Source organism: Olea europaea, unplaced genomic scaffold (assembly GCF_002742605.1).
Source record: "Olea europaea var. sylvestris unplaced genomic scaffold, O_europaea_v1 scaffold3427, whole genome shotgun sequence".
NCBI lineage: Eukaryota > Viridiplantae > Streptophyta > Magnoliopsida > Lamiales > Oleaceae > Olea > Olea europaea.
The window spans coordinates 1-24,435 of record NW_019253316.1 but is presented as its reverse complement, the minus strand read 5'-3'; the positions used below and the strand labels follow the sequence as shown (position 1 = coordinate 24,435).

General features: G+C 34.2%; 2 protein-coding genes across 4 annotated transcripts in view; one reads left to right on the top strand and one right to left on the bottom strand.

Annotated features, from left to right (window-relative positions):
* LOC111386112 (histone-lysine N-methyltransferase ASHH3-like) overlaps window positions 1-9,690 on the top strand; it is a 16,503-nt gene extending 6,813 nt beyond the window's left edge. The window contains exons 3-13 of the mRNA XM_023010545.1: window positions 1,014-1,068; window positions 1,157-1,256; window positions 6,680-6,758; window positions 6,859-7,030; window positions 7,109-7,189; window positions 7,288-7,465; window positions 8,301-8,328; window positions 8,446-8,533; window positions 9,062-9,110; window positions 9,194-9,273; window positions 9,496-9,690. Coding sequence (XP_022866313.1) covers window positions 1,014-1,068; window positions 1,157-1,256; window positions 6,680-6,758; window positions 6,859-7,030; window positions 7,109-7,189; window positions 7,288-7,465; window positions 8,301-8,328; window positions 8,446-8,533; window positions 9,062-9,110; window positions 9,194-9,265 — 902 coding nt within the window. The 3' untranslated portion in view covers window positions 9,266-9,273; window positions 9,496-9,690. The remainder of the gene's footprint in view (window positions 1-1,013; window positions 1,069-1,156; window positions 1,257-6,679; window positions 6,759-6,858; window positions 7,031-7,108; window positions 7,190-7,287; window positions 7,466-8,300; window positions 8,329-8,445; window positions 8,534-9,061; window positions 9,111-9,193; window positions 9,274-9,495) is intronic.
* A 598-nt stretch (window positions 9,691-10,288) lies between these two features.
* Window positions 10,289-15,346, bottom strand: LOC111386113 (protein PHOTOSYSTEM I ASSEMBLY 2, chloroplastic). Of its 3 annotated transcripts, none has more exons than XM_023010549.1 (6): window positions 15,137-15,346; window positions 14,542-14,642; window positions 12,288-12,453; window positions 11,503-11,595; window positions 10,754-10,884; window positions 10,289-10,568 (listed from the first exon to the last, which is right to left on the bottom strand). In XM_023010549.1, exons 1-5 carry the CDS (start codon window positions 15,204-15,206, stop codon window positions 10,754-10,756), a joined length of 561 nt encoding a protein of 186 aa, XP_022866317.1. In that variant the 5' UTR covers window positions 15,207-15,346; the 3' UTR covers window positions 10,289-10,568. The 3 variants fall into 3 exon arrangements, with proteins under 3 accessions (XP_022866317.1, XP_022866315.1, XP_022866316.1); XM_023010547.1 differs by having other exon boundaries at window positions 14,542-14,645; window positions 15,137-15,345; XM_023010548.1 differs by having other exon boundaries at window positions 10,289-10,539; window positions 14,542-14,645; window positions 15,137-15,345.
* Window positions 15,347-24,435: the final 9,089 nt, after the last annotated feature.

Sequence of the window (24,435 nt, the reverse complement as noted above, 5' to 3'; positions counted from 1 at the left end):
GCTTTTGGGATGACTGTTGGTGTACTGATCAACCGTTAAGGGAGCGATTTCCTTCTTTGTATCGTATTGCCGTGATGCCATCTACTATGGTGAATGATGTATTAGATACACATAATGGGAGCATCAGTTGGAACATTGTTTTTGGGAGGGGACTACAAGATTGGGAAGTGGATGATTAGACAGTGCTATTGACCTCTTTGTATGACGTGCATATCAGGGTTGGAGAGTGTGACCGCATCAGGTGGATGCTGACAAGGGATGGCATTTTCTCAGTTAGCACTTATTTCAAATCCTTATTGGGATCTGCGGAGAATTTATTCCCTTGGAAGATGGTATGGAAGTGTAAACTGCCTCCAATGGTGGCGTTTTTACTATGGAGGGTAGTGAGAAGACAAGTTTTAATGGCGGACAATCTTCGATTGAGGGGGTTTTATATTACAAATTAATGTCATATGTGCAGAAATGATGGGGAAACGGTTGACCATTTGTTCCTGCATTGTGATGGCGCCCGTTTGCTGTGGAATGATATTTTGGCTTCTCAACATATTGATTGGGTGATGCCACGGCATATGGAAGATTTGTTGAAGGCTTGGAGGAGAAAGTTTCGTGACAAGGACAATAAACTCGTTTGGGATCTTATTCCAGGCTGCATTGTTTGGTGCGTGTGGAGAGAAAGAAACGGGTGCTGTTTTGATGATCAGATGAAGACTTTAGAACAGTTTAGAGAATTATTTTATTTGACATTGTATAATTGGTTTAGTGCTGTAACTTCTAGTCACATAGATGGGCTGCCTAACTCCATGACATTTATTTCTTTTTTAAGTGTATAATACACTTCCTATGTATTACCTTTTAATTAATAAAACACTTGATTATTTATCAAAAAAAAAAAGTATGTGTAAGGTTTAGTTGAGTTGAACTAAGCTTTTTTAATGATATGCCTGTGAGTTTTCAGAGGAAATCTCTCTGCATCATGGAGTTTTTTACTGTTTCTATTCTTGATTTATTTTCAGGGGATTATACTCTGTTGTGTATGTTAATATTCTTTGGATGGTACCATCATTGTTTGTGAGTCGTTAACTGATGCTTGAGTTCATGTGTTTTCTGCTTTGGATCATGAAATATCTTTTCTTGATTAGGAGTCTTTTTAATGCAGCATGCTGAGGTCGAGCTGCTCTTCGGCCTGTAATTGTGGAATCTCTTGTGTGAATAAGCCCTTCCATCAACGACCTGTGAAGAAGATGAAAACAGTTAAGGTAAGAGTTTTATTTATTTTTATTTTTTATTAACATCTTAACAGCTATAATGAATCATTAAATAAAAACAAAAGATCCTTTGTGCGGAAGTTGTTCTCATTTTTTTGTATCATAACACGTTGGTTATGTTTAACTGAAATCGTGGAATATATTATACACCATGAGTATGTGCAGGTATAGCTCAAAGCATAAAAACTTCTTCAAGAGGTTGATATACATTCATAGGTCCCCACTCTCTTAACACTTTTTGGCATGTTGAGTCACTGGACAAAATTGACGAAGAGTGACATGAGATGTTTGTTGGCTAACCTATCTAGTATGACATGCCAAATGTGCATTAGTATTTTTGGAGTGTGTAGTTTTTGATGTTGTTGTAGAGTTCTTATGTAGTAGGTCTGCATCGATGCAGGACGAATTAAAAAATAGAAAGAAGAAGCAAGAAAGAGGGGAGAACTGGATAGAATGGGGGGGAGAAACCGGATAAAAAGCAGAAATTAATGGGGGAGAGGGAAAGTAAGGAGAAGCCATAGGCAACAAACCACCGAAATATTCTTCAATTCATCATAAACTAATGAAATTACATCGCAATTAGGTTTAAATAGTAAAGACTAAAACCCTAAATAGAATGAACTTGGACCAACACAAGCCCAATTAAATAAATAAAATCTAAAATATAAATAAAGTTCCAACTAAAAATAAATAAAAGTTAGTTGTCCTCATCAACTCTCCTGGGGTGGGAGAAAAACTCGACTCTGTCGAGTTGATAGATAATATAGGCTGCAGCCAATCTTATACTCCAAATGTGTCAAATCAAGCCACGGGAGACGATCTTTCTGACGAGCCAAGTAACGAAATTCCATGATTGATAGTACTAAAAACTGTAGCTTATTCCCAAGAATATGATCATACCAAGGGGGCGATCTTTCCTTCTAACCAAGTACTGATACTAGACTCCAAATAACCAATACTCATGCACCTCATTTTCAAGATTTTCACATGATTGTATATAATGAGGAGCATAAAAAGCACGTCGATCTACCTAACAAACAAGGAAGTATTGAATCTTGCCATCATTGGTCAATACAACACGTTCATCTAAAATAACATCAATTTTATTTTTGTGTGCTGTGATAGATGATATTGAAGGAGAAATATTAACATAGTCAATTTGGGGGTCCATAAAGCTAAGTAGAAATAGATCATCAAAGGAAGTAACACGGTGTTGGTAAGTAATGAAGTCCTCAATATTTAAAGCAGAGTGGTAGCCAAAATGTGATGAAAAGGCAATGACATGTGCCTTTGAACCAACATGCTTTAAAACTTTAAAAGTACCGGCAGTACCAGCTTGCAATATAACATAATCCTCAATATTAAATTCAAAATATCGTTTATGCAAATTAGCTTGAGGTTTATATAATACATTGTTTGCGTCAAGTTGCTTATTGATCTCAATATACAAGTCATGAAGATGATGCGCAAATGCTTCAGTTGACATCGACACACTAGCATGTGGGGACATGGGAATAAGGTCTAACGGTCACCTAGACTTATAACTATGAACAACTTTAAATGGATTCAGATCTAGAGACCGATTTACAGAATTGTTATACGCAATTTGAACAGTTGGGGAAATCAAGTCCCAATTCCCAAGATTTTTCTGGACTAGAGATTTGAATAAATTGCCAGGACTTTGGTTAACGACTTCATTTTGACCATCAGCCTGGGTTGGTCTGCAATTCCAAGAGCTCGGATCGATTTGGTATATCAGTGGAGAATTTCGAATTAGTGCTAACCATAGGCAACTGGGTGCTATAAAAGTCACTAGGGAAATCATGGGATACAGAATCTGGAGTCGCAAGAAGAGCTTGGATGCCACCTAAGGAGGTGTCTTCACTATCATCATCAAAATCTTCAAGTTTAGGGTCATATGCTAGATCTTCTAACGACTCTTCTATTGCATTCTTTCGTTCTTCTATGACTAAGGCTCGGTTAGGACATTTGGAAGAGATGTGGCCAAAGTCCTTACAGCTGATGCATAGCAAGTGAGAAGTCCTTGGAGTTGCAAAAATTATACCCTTATTTTCCAAAATTGGAGGAACATTAGACGGAGGAGGTCCTAGAAGGGACTTAACAGGAGCAAGTGGAGCCAATGAAACCGAAGGATGATTGTCATTATGCTTTCTACATGAAGAAGATGACCTTGGACTATCACGACCTTTACACTTGTTTTTCCAAAGGGAAGGAACACTAGACTGGGAAGGCTCTATGATAGACTTATGATGAGATGACGCTAATGAGAAGATGACGCTAATGAGATGGGTGAACGATGGTGATCATGCTTTTCATATGCAATACTAATAAGTAACTCGTAGTCCCGAGCTGAAGAGTAAGTTTGATCAAGAGTAGTGATGCCTCGAAAGAAAAGCTCACGCCCAAGTTCATCTCGTAGACCTTGTATAAACCTACTTAAAGTCAAAGCCTCATCCTCAACGACATGACATTTCACTCAAAATTCCTTAAATTGAGCAATGTATTCAGTTACTAGCCGATTCTCTTGTGTAAGAGTGTTCCATTGGGTAAAAATTTCATGATCTAAGCAACCATCGAAAGTTGGAGTATCTAAGTCAATGTCTCTAAAGAAACGCTCCTTACGATCAGGAAGAGAATGAGTACCATGATGACCATGGCCTTGCTCTCGCTCACGAACCTGATCCCAATTCCTACGATCGTGTTGAAAATATTTTTGATCACTTTGTCCACGATGATATTGTCTATTATAAGACGCTTCAGAATTAGTGTCAGTCAAATGAGGGGTTCGCTTAAAATTGCTCAACTTAGCAGTTAGGTTCTTTCTCTCCTCACGAGTAGCAGTTATATCTAATTGGACAATCGATAAGCTAGTGGCAAGTTGCACTAATTGTCTAGTGAGTGCATTAAATGGGGATGGATCCATGGTCAATGTATTGGAAATAGAGATGACAAGACGACCACTACGGAACTACATGCATTGTAATACCAGCTAAATGACGTGCAATGATGAGATCAATGAACAATAAATGTAAGCAATGAAAAATAACATCTTGAACCATTTTATTTTTATTTTTTTTTTTTAAATCTTAAATTTTGGGGATTAAATAAATCCAAAGCAAACTAATGCTACTGGTACATGTGAAATAACAAAGCAGGGGTCAACACAGTAGTCGAATTCTCCAATCACGTTGATAAGTGGGGAGCAATAAGAAGTCAATTCGTTCAATAAATCCTATCAAGTGGGGTTTAAAGCTAAAATTAAAAAGGTAACGACAACACAAAGAGTTTAATTGATGCAATTTTAAAAATGAAGCAGCAGTATAAACCAATAATAAATAGAGATCACGGACTCCCCGTTGTTTGGTTGATGGAATTGCGACGAGTGGGCCCCAAGTATGCTTGTGTCCTTCCTTTGTGTCAAATGTTTTTTTTTTCAGCTCTTAAAATTATTCCAATTGGACTTTGTTTCGATGATAATTAGTCTTTCCTTAGAGACAAATGGACCCTATCAAGTGGTATCTATAGCTTTCTGCTTGATTGTTGATTGGTGCAGTGATAAGTTGGACATGGGCTTAGAATTGGGTTCCTTGCTATCGGAGTGATGATATCAAAACTGACCTTGCTCAGTATACACTTGAATAGGTGACGGTGTTGCAGTGGCAGAAGCGGCAACAGCGACTGGGAGGCAGTGAGATGGTGGAGGCAGGAGCTGCGACGACGGCTGGGGTGCCGGTTTTGGACAATGGTTGCAGCGAGTGAACGGACGGTGGCGGTAGTGGAATGGGTTACCTGAGCTTACTGTGAAGTAACTTTACCCGAAGAAATAACCAGAGACTTGAAGCAAGATATTTGGTGGCTTGTGGATGGTGTGAGATGTGTTTTGTGGCGAAGATGGCGAGTGTCTCCGGCATTCGCAGTGGATGGGTCGCAGGTGTGAGAGGAGTGGAGGGCGAGTGTCGCAGACTCGCAGGTGTAGAAGGGTCTGATGCGATGACAATCTCGCAGATGGTGGAGAGGGATATGAGCTAGTGAGTTGGGTTCAATTATGGGCTTTGGTTATTGGTTGGAGTTATGGGCTCGAGTATGAGTTGAACTATGGCTTGAAGATGGCTTATTGTTTACTTGGGCTGCTTTGGGGTTTGGACTTGGAATTGATTAGGTTTCGACCGATTATAATTTGGTTTTGTGAATTGGAGAGGCGGGCTAGGGTTTGAAACAACACACTTAATTCATATATCAGCAGCAAATTAAAAGGAAACGGGAGTAATTTTTTTTTTTTTTTTTGGAGAAACTGATGAGAATGTGAAACTAAAATATACGGGCGTGAATAGCACCCGTGAACAGTACGATGAACATTTTTTTTTTCCCAACTAAGATAGAAAATTGAAGGAAAAAAAAAGTTGCTGATTTTACCACAAACTTTTCTTTTGTGCTGTTCCAACAGGAAGAAATTTTTGATAAGGAGAAAAATTACCCAAGTTCGGCTCTGATACCAAATTTGATGCAGGACGAATTAAAAAATAGAAAGAAGAAGCAAGAAAGAAGGGAGAACCGGAGAGAATTGGAGGGGGGGAGGGAGAAGAAGGAGAAGCCATAGGCAACAAACCACCAAAATATTATTCAATTCATCAAAAACTAATGAAATTACATCGCAATTAGATTTAAATAGTAAAGGCTAAAACCTTAAATAGAATGGATTTGGACCAACACAAGCCCAATTACATAAATAAAATCTAAAACATAAATAAAGTTCAACTAAAAATAAATAAAAAGTAGATGTCTTCATCAGTCTGCCATTATGCTTTGTTATGGGCTTCTTTCATTAATGTAACGTGCATCCCCCTTTTTAGTTGACTAATTACTTGTATGAGGGTTGTTCGTAATGGTGGGAGTTAAGAACTTGATAAACATTGTCGGGCTAGGACTGTCACTTGATTTACACTGTTTGTTCAGACAGATTTTCTCATGTCATACCCATATCTGTATATGCTGTCAAGAGTCCTCTTATAAACCCTTCACATTGTAAGAGCCTAGATGCATGGGGATGTTTTTCTTTTAGAACCATCAAACCCACAATATAGTTCCTCTGAATCTGTGAACCCATATAAATTTATTTTGCAATGGTGCAAAACCTTTGGTTTAGACCTACACTTCAAGTTCTTGGATGTTTGTTCTCATTCAGTTCTATAAGAACCTGTAGATGTACGAAACTATTTACGATTAGTGATTACCGTAACATGACGTGTTCTGTTCTTTTCTTCCCCCCCCCCCATGTTTCCAAATACATTTTTTTTCTCACTTTTCAGACTTGTGATTGTGTTCAATATCTATTGATTGATACTCATTCATTTGATCTGTTAAAATATCGAGTTGACTGAATTGTTTTTGTGCAGACTGAGAAATGTGGATTGGGTGTTGTGGCTGAGGAAGATATTAACCAAGGGGATTTCGTGATAGAATATGTTGGAGAAGGTGAAAAATTATCATATTTGCTCATTTATTTTATTAAGAGGTACTCGTGTCTTCATCATAAAAATATAAATTGAATGCACAATGTTACTCATAATTGCAGTTATTGATGACAAAACATGTGAGGATAGGCTTTGGAAAATGAAACACCGTGGAGAGACAAATTTTTACTTATGTGAAATTAATAGAGACATGGTGATTGATGCGACTTACAAGGGAAACAAGTCCAGATACATAAATCACAGTTGCTGTCCTAACACTGAGATGCAGAAATGGTCGAACTGATCCGTATATTCTGAAATTTAATCTCATTTTTCTGTTACCATAGTTCTCACCGAACTTTTTCCTTCTAGGATGATTGATGGTGAAACAAGAATTGGCATATTTGCAACTCGTGATATTGTAAAGGGAGAACATCTGACCTATGACTATCAGTATGAGTTTTCACTTGAACTTTTGAAGCATATTATAACAGCTAGTTGTTTTTCTCCCAAGAATCTTGATCTCCATGTCACTCTAACAACTATAGTAGGTTTGTTCAATTTGGTGCAGATCAAGATTGCTTCTGTGGTGCTATAGGCTGCAGGAAAAAGCTAGGAGTTAAGCCTAATAAATTGAAACTGCCTACTTCAGATGCTGCGTTGAAAATAGTAGCATGTCAAGTGGCTGCCAATTTTCCAAAAGTGAAAGCAGCTCTATCAGGAAAACACGTAAGCTTTGCTTAAGCTGCAAAATCGAAGACACGACGTTCCAATTTTTTTACGTACTCTGTATTTACCTTATGGTTCTTATACTTCTCATTCCTGAATTGAATGGACAAGTTAGCTTAGATTCAGATAGACCGGTGGAGTAGGAATGTTTAGGTGCCAAAACCTGAGTTGATTTCTTTCTTGGTCTGGCTGGGATTGACTTTTAAATTTGGTGCTGTTATTGATTGTTTGCCCTTGCAAATTGTGCTTCATGGAAGATTGAGCCGGAATTTCTGGTTAGGTTCTAGAAGAGGCAAAATAGGAAATGTGACCTACAAGGACCATGTGAAGGAGTTGAAGTAGGAATAGAAGTTTGGCTTTTTGTGTGACAACTTGAAGTTATTATCCATTGAACACATGATCAACAAGGTTTGAACAGGTGGGAGGATATACAGTGCTATTAAGGCATATAGGAGGCATGGCATTTGCTCAAAAGAAATTAAGCCTAAAAGAGAAAGGAAAAGGAAAATAATGGAAACCAGAAGCCCTAAAATAAGTTTAGAGAGTTTGATGCAGTGCCAAGTGTTTTCGCATGCAAGGGTGAGAGCCTAGAGACCCACGTTTCTATCTTCTTCTTCTTCTTCTTCTTTTCCTGGCAGAGGATGGAGAAATGTGAGACAGTCGTCGATGTTATGTAGGACAGTACTGCGTATTATATGCTCTCATGCTCAATACCAACATGCATTTTTTTTATATGTTCTTTACAACATATTTAATGAAAAATATGTGTACTTTCACCACTTTTTGTAGATTTTATAAACAGGCACTAAGTTATTGCAATATCCTTTTTTTGTAGGTCCATTCAAATGGATTTCCTGCTGTGGGTGAGTTAGGGTTACTCCCCAGAATCAATTGTTATCTTGTTTTTAAGTTTTGTCAAAAACTTTGCCTTTCGAATTTGGAAATTTCTGTGATGATGGTTATTTCTCTAAATTTTTCAGGTGGTTTAGATTGTAAATCTGTTTCAAGAAGAAAACCTCGTAATTGCATTGGTTCGGTAATAAGAATACTCTACTCTCTGGACCAAAGGTATATCTGATTCTATGATCTCCTTTGATGTCATTTATTCATCATACTTTTTTTTTCCCAAGCATTTTAATTGAATTTAATTGCATGAGTTGTTAAATGCTCTCTTGGTGATTTAGTTTAATCTATAATTTGCAGTTGAATAATGCTATCTGGCATCAGTGATGAGTCTAGGTGGCTACACGTTATAGGTTCAATTAAATGAATCATGTGACTTTGCATTAAAATGAATCTCAGTTAATGTCATGTAATTGCTACGTAAACGAGTACTTAACATCAATGGTAATGAATAGCATTACTCTTTACGGCACTGAACTTAGCAATTTTATTATCCGTGGAATGAGTCTCACCTTACTATTGCTGTTTGGAACTAGTGTAGTGGTTGATTAGGTTTGATTTCCCCTTTTCCTGGGGTGTTGACATTTGACAACCAAACAAACAATTTTTTATACTGGCCTACCACGTGTGACATGACCAATATTCTTACAAAATATCTGAATATTCTGTTTCATTTTGCATCATATTTGTCAGGTCTTTTGGGATAATAAAACGATTTGATAAGGCCACAAGAAGACATTTGGTGAGGCAGCAACGGCTGTTCTAATGCAATTTTCTGTTTCCAAACGAGAAAAGTTCCATTTACTCATCTTTTTGCTTCGACAGATCATGTTTGAAGATGGCAGCTCGGATTTATTAAATTTGTCAAAAGAGGAATGGGAATTTTGCAACAATTAATGTAACTTGTAAGTGACTTTCCCGCCCACCAATGGGTTTCCATCTCTAGTTTTACGTGTACTTGCGGTCTTACTGGAAAATATTACTGTCGGGGAAGAACAAAATGACTTTAGCTTAATTAAAACGAGACATCATTTCATTACTTTGTATATCAAGCCCGGAAGTTGTTTGCTATATTGTCATCTTACAAAGAGAACGTGTTATTGACCTTGATTTGTTCATTTTGGCAGGTATTAGACATAAGATTCAATGTACGCATTACACAGACATACTGATCCTGGCCAGTTGGCATGTTGTACCAAATGCTCTGTTTCTTGTTCTCAATTCTTTTGGAAATCTTACGAATAATAGCCATTATATTCTTTTTTTCGTTTGGATTTGTATAAGCAATGCAAATGTAACTTTATCATAGAATCTGCATGATTAGAAGTTGTAGAATCAGATGTAGTGTTCGTTCACATTCAATACAGATCGGCCCGAGTCGAAAGTAAAATTTCAAAATTGCAGAGGTTTTGAACCTTTAATTATTGTTGCACGATCAGTCTTGGAGGACAACAAGTGTCCAAATTTCTCTTAGAGTGTGTTTGATTGACATGGAAAATATTACCTAGAAAAGAAAATATTTTCCATCTTTTGTGGAAAATAAAAACCACCTCTACCCAAGGAAAATATTTTCCTTAAAAACAAGGAAAATTAGGCATATTTTCAAAAGTTGGAAAATGTTTTCCGTGGAAAAAAATAGCAATCAAACATTCCAAGTGAAAATTTGGATGGAAAACCAATATTTTCCATGGAAAATAAATGTAATCAAACACACCCTTAAATCTTTACATGAATCTCATAGAACATGTGCCACAGAGTTTTATCCCAAGCTGAGAATCTAAGTTTAATTAACTTTATAGAATTGGACATCTGAGGGTTATGTGATGATTCAATAGAGATTTGGATGGTTTTCGTCATTGAGAACGTATATGGACGCGATTTCTGTTAGATTTTTTTCGACTAGGAACTAGAACAACAAAGTAGCTCTCTAAAATGCTTTACTGAAACACACATTTACCCTATAGATGATAGAAGGCAGTAACATCAAGTACAATGCAACTATACTTCCTCTGTTGGGTTAAGCAAATAAATAACAAATCGAGAAAATAACTCTGGTATGAAATTCAGTACATATAGAGCCAATTTTTATATCCACTTGCACCACGAGATGAAGCAACTGTACTCCTTTGTTCTACCAATGTGCTACTTTGGCCATGTTAAATCTCCTCTTACTGACATCGAGAAACAGCATCTCAAGATTCTTCATAGTGACGAAAAATGAGTACCATATGAGTTCGAAAGAAGATAAAGCATTGATAAATTAAAATTGTTTTGTCTTAAATGGAGATTACGACATTCAAAAATCTAATATTGGCGATAAGTCTGTTAATGATATCTCAATTTAAACCATTAACACAATAGAGTGGACTTCTGATAAGATTTTACCTAAGAGTTTGGTAACAAGCGTCCATTATACATCTTGTCAAGCAACTGCCGTGCATCTGGCCGCCTAAGGAGACCTTTGTTGTTCGGTAAACCAGTCCCCAGGCACACCGGACACACTAGTTTCCCTCTACCTGCACCAAAACCCATTCGTCACATATCATAAATGCTAAATCAACAAAAAAATCGTACCGAAAGGTAATGTGAGAAAAGAAGGAAAATATTTTGAGCCTTGAATATTAGTATTGCAAACAAGGCACAAAGGAGAAAATTAACGGGATGCTTTCACTTTTCCTCGGTATTTAACAAACATGTATAGTGTTAAGGGATAAATTCTCATCAAATACTGAAATATAAACCCACATATAAAGGCTTGAGCTACTTTTAATAATGTTGACATTTTAAGCTGCAACCTCAAGTTTTTAATATCTAGAACAGGAGATCTAATTCCATATCAATCCAACTACGGATTCCAACCTTCCATTTAGATATATTTTGAGCTTAAATTTATAGCAAGAGAGGTTCTCCATTTGGCATTTTTGTGGAAAATTATTTCCAAATGCAGTTGAAATGAACACTTTCTAGATTATGCTGTTCATCGTAATTTCCTTTAAATATGATTTCTATCGCCTTCTTCCATACCAAATTATAAACAATATAGTTCAACAGCCTAAATGAGCATCCACGGAGAATCATAAGTGAAGAATGAAACTTCATATTAATGAATTTATGAGTTGTGAAGAGTTTGATACCGTAACAATTTGGACATTCTGTGAACTCGTAAACATCTTTGGCCCTTTTTCTGTTCAAAGCTTTCCACTTTCCCGTACCACCACACATATCACCTAAATAAAGATCAAATAAGCATCTTGCGATCAGTCTAGGTTACTAAAAAGATTTGTAAAAAAATTAGATACAGCTGAATGTTTCGAAGAACTCAAACATCAACTCGTGTGTGCTCAATATTCGAATGTTTCAGAAAAAGGGTTCACAATATTCAAGTTCCCTTAAGCAGGCTCCGGAGGCAAGATACTTAAAACACATTTAAGGGCAAGTTTGTCAAGGCTCATAATTGCTTATAAGCTAATCAAACTCTATTTTTATACACACATTTCTTAGTACCAACATCTTTAACCTACCTTTTAACCACACGCTCCTTGAGAACCTCTGCTTATAACAAATTATAAGCTCTTACAAACATGCACTAAGAACAAAAATTATCATCCCATAATTTATCAGGTTTCCCTTCACTTACCTTCTATTCTTACAAATTCATCTGCTAAAACGAATTTTGATGTCGAAAACAGCTTAAACGAAACAAATAAAAATGAACACACGAGAAATAGTAAACTACAAATTCACGCATAAATGCATAATAAAAGGCTACTGATGGTAAAAGAAAATTCAGGGGTTTGACCTCATTATTTGCAGCCTATAAGTGAATGGTATATGAGTGTAGGAAATTAATTTACAGCTCTTCGAAACTTACAGATAATATGAAATAAATAGTGGAGGAAAAGCAAACATCTATACTTACAGATAATAGCACCGCTACCCCCACAATTTCGACATACAGCTCGCTCTTTGCCATCCAAGGCATTTGCATTTTGTCCAGAATTAGAAACACCTGGAGCTACTATCAAAGCTGCAGTTGAACATAAACAGGCTAGACACTGGCGGCGAGATGTTTCCATTTGAGATCCCTGTTTCAACAAATGAATATATACGTGAAACATCAGTTGATGTAAAGAAATTCAATACTCATTTTTGCAGTCATTACTATAGATGAAAATGAGCTACAATAGGACCAGGGAGATAAGAATACAGTTCATACAATAAGTTATTTTTGGCCAATATCAAACAGTAATTTTACCAACTTTTTGTATTAGAAACAAAACCATCCAACACAGATAGAAGGTGCCACTACTAGTTTAGCCCCCGTTTGGCCCCCATTAATTTTCATTCCATTACATTTAATTTTTCTCTCTCCTATTTTCAACTACATAATCTTTCATAAAATAATATTACATGTAAATCAAAAAAAAATTCTTCTTTTTCAACAACTCATTTTTCAAAAAAATAACACTATTCCACCCATTTTCATTTCTACAAAATGGGGGCCAAACGGGGGCTTATAGTGTGGGAACCCAACATGACCTCTGGGCTTCAGATCACTTCTAGTATTTAAGGCCAAATGAAATATGACCGTGCTGCTACTAGTAGGATATATTTCTGGTTAGAAGTGTACTGTCTTCAAATGACTCTCTCTCTCTCTCTCTCTCTCTCTCTCTCTGTGTGTGCGCATAATCAAGATGCCATTAAAGCAAAAATACCAATGGTGTATCTTCATTACATGCTGCACACTCATCTATCAAAATCAGACAAACAATGTTCATTTACTTGTACATGTTGAGATAGATTGACTGTGTAAAAAGAATGAAACAATTCTTCATCTTCCAAACTGTACATCTCATGTTCTCCCCACCCCACCCCACACACAAAGCACATTAAAAGGGACCCACATTCCAGGACATCACCACATCCCTCAAATCTACTCCACCACTTCAACTAAACAACAACCTAAAGAGTATCCAACTAATCTCAAATAAACATAAAAAGATCCAAGATACCAGCAGCCACTCTACAACGAACTAACCAATGATTAGCATACTTGTTGTCCTACTTAGATAAGAAGCACAAGTTCGTACACACTCTTCTTCACCTTATAAGTTTATCATTATAAAATTAACACCTGGGAACACTATTCAAGAGAAGAAACAATTGTACAGGCGGCCCTAGAACTCCAGGTGGATGCCCCTCTGGCGTAATGATTCTGCCAATTTATGGAGTACATTATCCAAAAAAAAAAAAATAATAAAAGAAGAGGATGAGGTCAAATTGGTTCCTCAACAAGTTAAACAAAAGCTTGCTGAGCAACCAGCGCCAAGAGATATTGTAGACCATATGAAGGTTAGTTACACACTTACACTTTTAGCTATGTAAGGGAATTGCTAAGAAGAATTTAACAAGCTTCAAACGCATATAGTTTGAAGGTCAACTGGATAGCAGAATTCCTACTATTACTTCAAGGCCACGCAATTTACCCATTCACTATATCTAATTTTCAGCTAATGAGATTTTTGGTTACCAGGCCCGAAGCTCGACTTAGCCTACCATAGCTTGATCCAGCACATGTAATGCAGAGAAAATAAACTATACAGCTATTGAAACCAACTCATCCCATACATGAAAAGTATATCATGGTGTGGCTCAAGCACCACTATTTCGATCATATTCATAGTCCAGCATATCAGCTACTCTACTGCCGCTGCAAAACCTTTACCCTATAAACATTGCATTACTAATATATCATTTCTAAATCATTAAGTAAAGAACATTAAGTCATAAAACAGTAGAGATACATCCCAGAGAAATTCTCAAGGCCCAATAACCCCGAAGGTAATTATAAAATGTACTCATGCCTTAGATGCCTAGTCAGCCAATCACAAAATAACTTCAGAAACTCAAAATTTGATTGGGATCTTATTTTCCAGACTTGATCAATAGAGTCAGAGCAGTTTTAGGTAGTAGATAAAATCAGGCACCCAATACAAATCATCTTCTCTGGCTCTCAATTTCCTCTTTGATGAAGCGTGTGGCACATAAACATGATAAAATAAGACATCTGAAGAAATGCTGATAGGTCACATAAATAATACTGAGCCTTGTGATTTGGTAGCACTCAAGAGCAGTGGTACCAAATTAAGTACATAGATATTTGTAAAAGAAACCTTTTTGTTGATAGGTTCAAATGAGTGGTCAGAAACACCAGGCGAGCCACTCTCATCTTCCAAGCTGGATCTCACTTGAACTCCAACTGGCTTCGCATTGGCTGCTACAAATTGTGAAAATAAAAACAAAAAACATTCATTTTCAATATCAGTTAACAGCATCTATCCAACTCCACCGCAAGACCTTCTAAACTTTTCTCTTGGAATGAAGATAAAAATGAAAGTTAAATACATAGTAATTCTAGGAAAAAAGAACAAAATGTTAATCTCATTTCATGAATTTCTCACAATATCACTTTTTTTCTCCTACCAAAAACTGTGTACCTCATTTTCTGCATAAGCAGTATTCACATAGAGAAAAATAAAGTATGGTAAAATTCAAGAAAGGATCATGCCCTTCTGGCCTTTCATATCTTATCTGAAGCTTTCTAGTTTTTAGAATCAATAAAACGAGCATGTGCTAGTCCACAACAGGTTCGAATTAATAGGGATAACATCAGGAAATGCAAGTACCAAATTCAACCTTTATTTCACGAGCAAGAACAAACAAAGATAAGAATTTGGGTGTGCCCAGAGAAAAAGAGCAGAAACTCACTCTGCTTGGATGAAAATTTGGGTTGTTGCAAAGGGAATCTTGAAAGAGCTGAGGAGAGATGAGAAGCCATCTCTCTTGCTTTCTATCTATATATCAGTATATGTATCTTCTTCGCTAACTAATCCGAAAGAGATTCTCTGGCGTCGTCTGGTTTTTCGTCACGAAGATTTTAGTTTTCGCTTTATAGTTGGGGCGGATATTTGGGTCATGCCTCTTTGACGTAAAGCAGTTGATGAAGCCGTCGATTTGCCGAGTTTAAAACTTTTCAACTTAATTTAATTTTTTCTCTCTCCCACTTTCAATCTTACAATTTCCAATAGAATAATATTACATTCAAATAAAAACTTTTCAACCACATAATTTTCAAAAAGAATAATATTTTCCCATTATAAATTCACATAATGAAAGCCAAACGAGGGCGAAATGATACAATATTAATTAACAAGTATGTAATTGAATGAAAAAGTTGATTAAGTTTAAACTAGTTTAATGATAAAGTGTCAGGCGACATTATGTTAGCTAATATGTCAATGATTACGTCGCTATAGCATGATTCTGAATATTTAGCCCATGAGCAAAATTCATTTTCAATCATACATTTCATTATAAAATAATTATATATATAAATTAAAAGAAAAAATCCTAATTTTTAATTATATATTCTCACAAAAAAATATGTGTATGTGTGTGTGAAGGGCTCGGGCATATACTTATAGTCACTAGTATATTTTTTATGGGGATATTTCTCCTTGCACAGGACCCTGTGGACCAGGTGTGAGACAAGGGGGTGGACCGGGTGTGAGACATGGGGGTGGACCATCCACCCCCATGTCTCACACCCTGTGCACAGGGTCCTGTGCATTTAGCACAGCCCTTTTTATGGAGTTTTGCCATTCAACTAGGGCCAATGACAAGCCCTGTCGACAGACCTTTGCCATTCAACTAGGGCCAATGACAAGCCCCGTTGACAGATCAAGATTGCCACCTCGACCCTGAATTTAAACTCGGGATTTAATCCTAGATTTTGTAGAAGCTTTGTTTTTCATGAATGTTGTTTGCTTGATAAATTTTCCCCACAAATTTTAGCTTGTAAAACTTTGATTTTAACCATACATTTTATGGAATTCATAATCTTTGTCAACAATATATTTCTTCAATTTTTATCTAATTATGCTAACTTTTTTTTTTTTAATCAAAAATAATTTCATGTGGAATCGTGTAAAATTGGTTCTTTAGTGGATGCCTTACTTCTTCAGTTAGAAAAATGCATGTTTAGGATAAATATAAGCTCCTGTTTGTCCCCCATTTTTTAGTAATGAAAATGAGAGAAATAGTATTTTTTTTAAAAATGAATAATTGAAAAGGAATGAAAAATTTTCAATTCACGTGTAATATTATGTTATGGAAGATTGTACGATTGAAAATAGAAGAGAGACAAATAGAATGTAATTTAATAGGGGTCAAACAGGAGGTGAATTTAGTTTTCTGTTTTCAAGTTATTTTAGTTTTTTTGTTTAGCAGAACATTGAAAACATATTTGGTGTGGTATTTCTAAAAATGTATTTTCGAAAACAATGATAAATTTATAATATAAAACTCAAAATATGTTCTTACCATTTTGAGTATTTTCAGTAAAAATTTTGAACACACTCAAAAGTCAAAATATAGAAAAGTGTTTAAATAAAAATTAAAAAGTCTTAAAAATAAATTTATAAAATCCTAACAAAAAATATTTAAAAATAAAATTCAAGAAAAATGATTAAAAAGGTTGGTAAATTCTAAAAAAATAAAAAATACAAATTTTGAAAAAATAAAAATTCTAAAGAAATAAAATTATAAAAATTTCTGGAACAATAAAAATAGTTTAAACTCTTAGTGATTGCATATATAAAAATTTTATAAAAAATATTTTTTTTAAATTTTCTATATTATGAATTCAATTTACTATTTATTTTTATTTTACTTTTGTAGAAAGAAAAAATATTGCAAGATTCACGACTTGAAAATTTATATATTATATTAATATAAAATTGCTCTATTTTTACTTAATAATCGAATTTCATTAAATTAAATATCATAAAACAATTTTTAAAAATTTCAAATTAAGAGTTTATTTTTGAGTGATTTAGATAATTGATTTTTTGACCGTTAAGAGAAAAGTGAGGTCTACCTATAAGAGAAGAAATCAAATATAACGGCTTGAATAGTGAAATAATGATCAAAAAATCAATTTTTTGGAGGAAAAAATCACTCCTAAACAGGCTCTAAATGTATATTTTAGTTTTTTGTTTTGAGAAATAATTTTTTAAAATGACCAATCAAACGCGTTTTCAACAATTTTTAAATAGGCTCTCAAAACAAAAAAACTGAAAATGAAATAATGTTTTTATTTTTCAAGAAAAGAAAAAGAGAAGTAGAAGCTAAGACTTTAATTAATATTTGAAGTCTAAATGATGTTTCTTTTCAAAAGAACTTTTGTTTTATATTTTTACTTTTTGCATAAACTCTTTGCTTTCGATTTTCAAGAGTTTTTATTTTTATTTTTATTAACAGATGATTTTTGAGGTATTCAGAGGGTATTCTTGAAAACGTCTCAACTTTTTGTTTGATTTTTGATGTTTTGATATGTGTCATAAAAATATCATCTTGAAGGAAATGCTATCTCTAAAAGAGTTAACTAGAAGAATGCAAAACCTTGGGTTAACATTTTCTCTTTTTTGGTTGTGATAGCTGTAAGCAATGGGTGAGTCCCAAAAAAAATGTATAAATAAAAAATAGATAAAAATTATAAATTCTGTAGTTAAAAATAATAACGATCAACTTATAAGCATTTAAAAGCTTTTCCAAAAATACACTTACTCTCATTTGTGTTTGGTGTTTGCTATTCAAGAAGGAATTATGGGCTTGAGGATTACATCAAGAGCGCAAGCCAATATTTAATAAAGATAAAACATGGGAAATTCCAAGATTTATAAGGACATTTGATGATTTAGATAATTTATTGTTAGGTTTTGTAACTCAAATGTGGTTAGGAGTCTTGTGAAATTGCATATTTGATTTTTACTTGGAAATGAAGATTGTATCCAAATTGAATAAAGAAAGAAAATTCTCTCTCTCTCGAAGTTCTATGGGCAATTATAACCTAGTTTTAACGAATTTTCTTACTTAAAAAGACTCTTCTAGGGTTTGAAACGTGATATATAAATATAAGACTTCTCTGTCAGTTTTGTTTAAGCATTATTGTTGTGTTTGTAATTTCTCTCCATCTTGTCAATTAATATATATCGTTCATCCGCGATTAATTATCTTTGTTCTTCTTTACTTTTAATCTTGTTTCTTGTTGTGGTCTTTATTACTTCATATTGTGTTATTAATCTCATTTATTATAATCCCTTCGAGTCAACAAGTGGTATCAGAGCTTGGTTCTTCTTCTGTGGATTGGTTGACGTTTTTTCAGAGATGGCTACCATGAATAACATTCCGTTGTTGGATCGCAATATAGGGTTTTCTTTGTGGTAAGTAAAGATGAGAGATATTCTGACGCATTGGATTTGGACGATGCGCTGCTGTGTTTTGAGAAGATGCCAGCTAATTAGATAACAGAGGAGAAATAACAAAAGGATCGGAAGTCTTTATCATGGATGCATCTTCATTTATCTAATAATATTCTGTAGGACGTCTTGAAGGAGAAAATAACGACTGCTTTGTGGTTAAAACTTGAGCAGTTGTGTATGACTAAAAGTCTCACTAGCAAATTGGCTTTAAAGCAAAAGTTGTATTCCCATCACATGCGTGGAATGAAGATCACTGGAAGACTACCTTACCATGTTCAAAGAAATTATCGCAGATTTAGAGACATTGCAGGTTAAGTATGAAGAGGAGGATCTGGCATTGATCCTGTTATGTTCACTGCCAGCCTCTTATTCTTCGTTTCGGGATACCATTTTGTATGGTCGGGATACTTTAACTATAGATGACATCTATGACACTTTGCACTCAAACGAGATGTTGAATCATTTGGTTGGAGCTACATTAAGGGATGAGGAAGCTCTTGTATTTCATGGTGGTCGATGGAGAGACAGAGCAAAGAATAACAGCAATTTGTTTTGCTTCTACTGTAGACGTAAGGGACATATTCAGAATGATTGCGATTAATTGCAGGCAAAATGTGATTTAGCTGCAAATCAAGGAGCGCAGCCTTTGACTTCAAACGAAACAAATTTAGGTGATATTAACCGTGGTATCTAACGTGGAATCTAGGCCTTGACGAGGATTGGATTCTCGATTCAGCATGTTCGCATCATATATGTTTCAATCGAACTTTCTTTCAGACATATGAGGCTATTCAGTAAGGTGGAGTTGTAATGGAAAACAACCAATTTTGCCGTATTGCTGAGATCGATTGAGTCAAATTTAGGCTGCGGGATGGAACAATTAGAATAATTGATTATGTTCGACATGTTCCAAACATGAAACGGAATCTCATCTTGCTTAGTACTCTGAATGCAAAACAGGGTATAAATTCTCTAGTGGAGGTAGAATCTTGAAGGTCCGAAAAAGTGTCCGGGTTGTACTAGAGGGATGGAGAAGGTCTCAGTTGTATAACTTGTAGGGGAGCACAGTACCAGTTAAGAGACATTTGGACAAGTTCAGTACCTTAGTGGATATTCAGTTTGGTACAGTACCTCTTGTGACGGGCAAAGAGTATTAGTGATTCCACTTTGCCACCAATTTCAACAGTTGTACTATGTACAGTTGCTAGGCTTGGATCCATTGAGTGTATGTACTATGGTGTCAGTGATGTCTGTAATACTTTAGGGAACGTTGAAGGCTACAGTTCTAGCAAGGGGCCTTTTGTTCAGGCATTTTGTATTGTTTCTACTATAAGGTGTGCTTCGACCCTGTTTGGTAAACATTAATTCTTTGGTGGAATTTTGGAAACTCGGAAGTAGGGTTCAGGTGTCGCTTGTAGATGCCGTGCAGAGGACGATGGTTTATATGGAGAGTTATGGTTATTACGTTGAGGAGATTGATCATTTCATTTCGATGCAAATAGATTTATTCCTTGGGTAGAGAAAATTTTGCGGAGCTTCGCTCGTTGCACTGGAATTTGAGTCAATTTGGAGATTGTTAGGTTTTATGACTCAATTACGGTTAGAAGTCATGTGAGATTGCGTATTTGAATTTTACTTGGAAAGGAAAATTGTCTTCAAGTTGAATAAGGAAAGGAAATCATCTCTCAGTCGAAGTTCAATGCGCAATTGTAACCTAATTTTAACATACTTTCTTACATTTTAGTACTCTTCTAGGATTTGGAATGTGGCCTATAAATACAAGGCTCCTCAGTCAATTTTGTTTAAGCATTATTATTATGTCTGTAATTTCTCTCCATATTGCCAGTTAATTTACATCGTTTCTCTGGGATTAACTCTTTTTATTCTTCTTTACTTTTAATCTTGTTGTGATCTTTATTATTTCATATTGTGTCATTAATCTCATTCATTACAATCCCTTGGGTCTAACATTTATATTTGTTAAATTTTGCATATCTAATTTTGCGAGTCAAAATGATGGAGGTTATCCACTCAAGTTCTTAAAGAGGCACAAAGGACAAAATAGTACCTTATGTTGGAGACAATTGTGTTCCCGTTTGTTACTCATTATTCGAAAAAATAATAGTTTTGAACAGTATTTTTTGAAAAATATGTGATTAAAAAGTAAAGAAACTCTATTGATTTATGTGTAGAACATTTATTGTGTGAATGTATGATGGAGAATGACATTGTAGTAAACGATCTAAAATTTTAAAAGGACCCAATCAGGGGGGATTTTTCTAAATGGCCTATCACTATTCATTCTTACTAAATGTCTATATTACTCTTAATGAAATGACTTGCCATATTTTGCACAAAATATCCTAATTTATTGGAATAGTTCCAAAGTTCTTCTATTTCTCTTATTTTGAATTTTAATATATAGTTCCATCTTTTAATTTAATAAATTAGCAAAATCTGTAATATAATTTTCATATAATTCTTTAAGATTATCATATTTCTTAGATGATATATCCATAGTCTCTTGTTGAGAAAAAATATTTTTTATTTTTTCTAATAATCTTTCTAACAGATTATCTAATCCTTTAATTGTATAGCCTGGCATCATATAGATAATTCCTTACAAGCTTTATGATAAATAATAATAACATGATAGATAAGTTTTTGCAAAATGATAAGTAATAATCCCTACGATTCTTTCAAGATATTAGAAGAATTCTTTCTAAATTTAACAAAGACAATAATTTTTCCTTACTTTTGATCTTAAATCTGTATTCTTAGAATCGAGTGACCTTCAAGCTCTGAATCTGCAAACTACTCCCTCAAATGGCCTTTTGCCTTAATGAAAATTTTGTATTTCAACTTCTTGCCCTCACTATATTTTTTCTTAGAATTAAAAATAAGGATCTTAAGTAGATAAAATTCTCTCTTTGTTAAAGTAAGAAAGAAATTATCTTTTTCAATCTGTCAAGAATCTAGGGGATAGGAAGTTTAGAAACTCGTTTTTTCTGATATCAAAAGATTGGAATTTTATTTCTATAATGATTTATACAAGATTTCTATTGTTTATAAGGGGTTTCCAGAAAAACTGATTTTAAAGAAAATTTAAGGAAAGAGAATGGTTTCTAACTCGAGATACCTCATTCTTTCCCGAAAGACCTCTATTTATACATCACTCAATCTTGCTATTATTGGTCTATTACATCATTGCATACATTAGAATTTGAAAAGGCTCACATGCCTCTCTATTCTTTTCCTCCCGGGGTCTACATTTTCACATGCGTTTTTTACTTTTTCATCAAAGGGACATCTTTTCCTCTATTATTGTCTCTCCATCTTTGGCTCCATATGCAGCTGGCTAGATGCTTTGGTAGTGGTAGGTCCCCCTTCCATTCATCTTTTATCAATCTTTTTAGTCTTGTCTGCATGTGGGGCACTCCCTCATTCTGCATGATTCTTGGATTGTGTAGGACTTCTATTAATTTGATGAGTATCGAATTTCTGGATATATTCTTTCAAAATAGTAGATTTTTCTTTTCCATTATTCGTAAGGAATGTCCATCCTTCATATTGACATAAGCATCTGAATTTTTTATCATATAAGTTTTTTTCAATGTTATAAAGAACTTTCATCCCCAAAACTCTTCGGGATTTTATCCATGATTTATTGATTTTAGGCAGTGGTTTATTATTTCGGCCAACTTCAATATGGAAATCTCGGCCAACATATCCAATTGTGATAATATGTTCAGCAGGATAGTATATCCTTCCATCAACCTTGGGACTTATTGAATAAAATTTGATATAAATCGATCTCTCTTGGGCAAATTTTGAAACTTCTGCCTGAATATATCATCAAATTTTTTAATTTCTTTTAAATCTTTTCCTGGATAGATCAAATCTAGAAATCCATAATCTGCTGCCATTTTGACCATGAAAGGGTCTGCATCTTTGGTAATTATTAATCTGGGATAAATATGATCTCCTTATGCAATAAAATATGATTCATTTTCTTTCAATTCATAAACAATTTTAACAAATGATCTGTATTCTTCTTCTTTTGATGATAAAAGGGTATCGTCATTTTCATCAGTTTTGATCCTGATAACTCTTGTATGTTCATCACCATTTTTTATAGTCACCTTCCGGGGACTTGCTATGTCTCGTTTGATATTGCTAGGTCCACTGCTGCTTCCTGGTTGTGTACCTGTTTATATTTTTGAGATTGTATCTATTGGTATTTCCTGTTTGGCATTTAATGACTCGAATTGTGAAGTAATATCATCAATTCTATTATTCAATTCTTTGGTATATTTGGAATGAGAATTAGAGATTTCCACCAGCAATTTGACATTTTGTTGGATAGATTCTGTCGTTTGCTCTAATTGCTCAATTCCAATTTTCATATCTCCTGATTCCTCCATGAGGAATTCCATTCGTCTTTTGACGTCTATTAATGAATTTTTGATATTATCCATCTCCGAATTCGATATGCCTGTTCAAAAAATTTGCAAGATAATTATTTATTCCTTTAATATGAACAATATCAAAATTGTAGAATGATAAATATGCTTGCCATCTGTGTAACCTTCTATATTGAGGTTCCACAGGTAACTTATTTCTAATAAGTTCTACAACTTGAGAACTATCAGTTTCAACAATAAATTTTTTAGATAAAAGGAATAATGAAAACTTTTTTATTCCTCTAATAATTGCTAACAATTTTTTTTCATGAGTAATATAATTTATTTCTGATTGGTTAAAAGTTCCACTTAAATATCTGCATATTTCGTTTAAATCTATTTTTAATATAGCTGCCCAATATTTATCCGAGGTATCAGTATTAACAATTAGATTATTTTTTTCATTTGGTAACCTTAATTTTAGTAAATTTTTACATTCTTCTTTTAATGTTTTAACAATTTCAATATGTTTTTTATTCTAACCTTTAGTATTTGTTTTCCTAAGTAAAATTTGTATTTTATATCTTTTTTTTTAGAGATTTTCAATAAATCATTCAGCATAGTTTAAACATCCTAAAAATTTTTTTATTTGTTCTTTGGATTTTAATTCATTTGAAAAGCTTTCTATCTTTTTAGATATATGAGTCTGTAATTTTATTCTTTTTTTATCTATTGATAATCCCAGAAAATCTATTTCTTATTTCTCGATTATATATTTCTTTTTAGAAAGTACAATTTTTTCCTTTTTGCATTCATTTATGAATTGTAATAAATGATTCCTGTATTCTTTTTTATTATTAGAGCATATTAGTATATCATATATATAAACAATAAGAAAATCACTAAACTTTTTGAATATATTATCCATTTTCCTTTGAAATATTTGAGGTGCATTTTTTAAACCAAATGGCATAACTAACCATTCATATTTTCCTTTGAGATGTACTAAAAGCTGTATATTGTATATTGTCTTCTTCCATTTTTATTTGCCAAAATTCTGATTTACAATCAAATTTGAAATAATATTGTTTTCCTTTTGCAATGTTTATTAGGATTTCTTTATTTGGTAAAAAGTAACCATCAAATTTAGCATATTTATTTAATTCCTTATAGTTTATTACCATTCTAGTTTTTCCTCTAATCTGCTCAGAATGTTTCATAATCATAAAAGTTGGACTACTATGAGGTCCATTACTGGATCTAATTAACTTTTGTTCTAATAATTCTTTTATTTGAATTTTAAATTCTTGCATATCTTGTAAGGTATACATCATTGGTCTAA

Coding starts and splice junctions, on each gene's coding strand:
- LOC111386113 (XM_023010547.1), bottom strand. CDS start 15,206: ATGGCTTCTCATCTCTCCTCAGCTCTTTCAAGATTCCCTTTGCAACAA. Junction 14,646..15,136: donor CAAATTTTCATCCAAGCAGA/GTGAGTTTCTGC, acceptor CACAATTTGTAG/CAGCCAATGCGAAGCCAGTT. Junction 11,596..12,287: donor GGGTAGCGGTGCTATTATCT/GTAAGTATAGAT, acceptor ATCTTTATTTAG/GTGATATGTGTGGTGGTACG.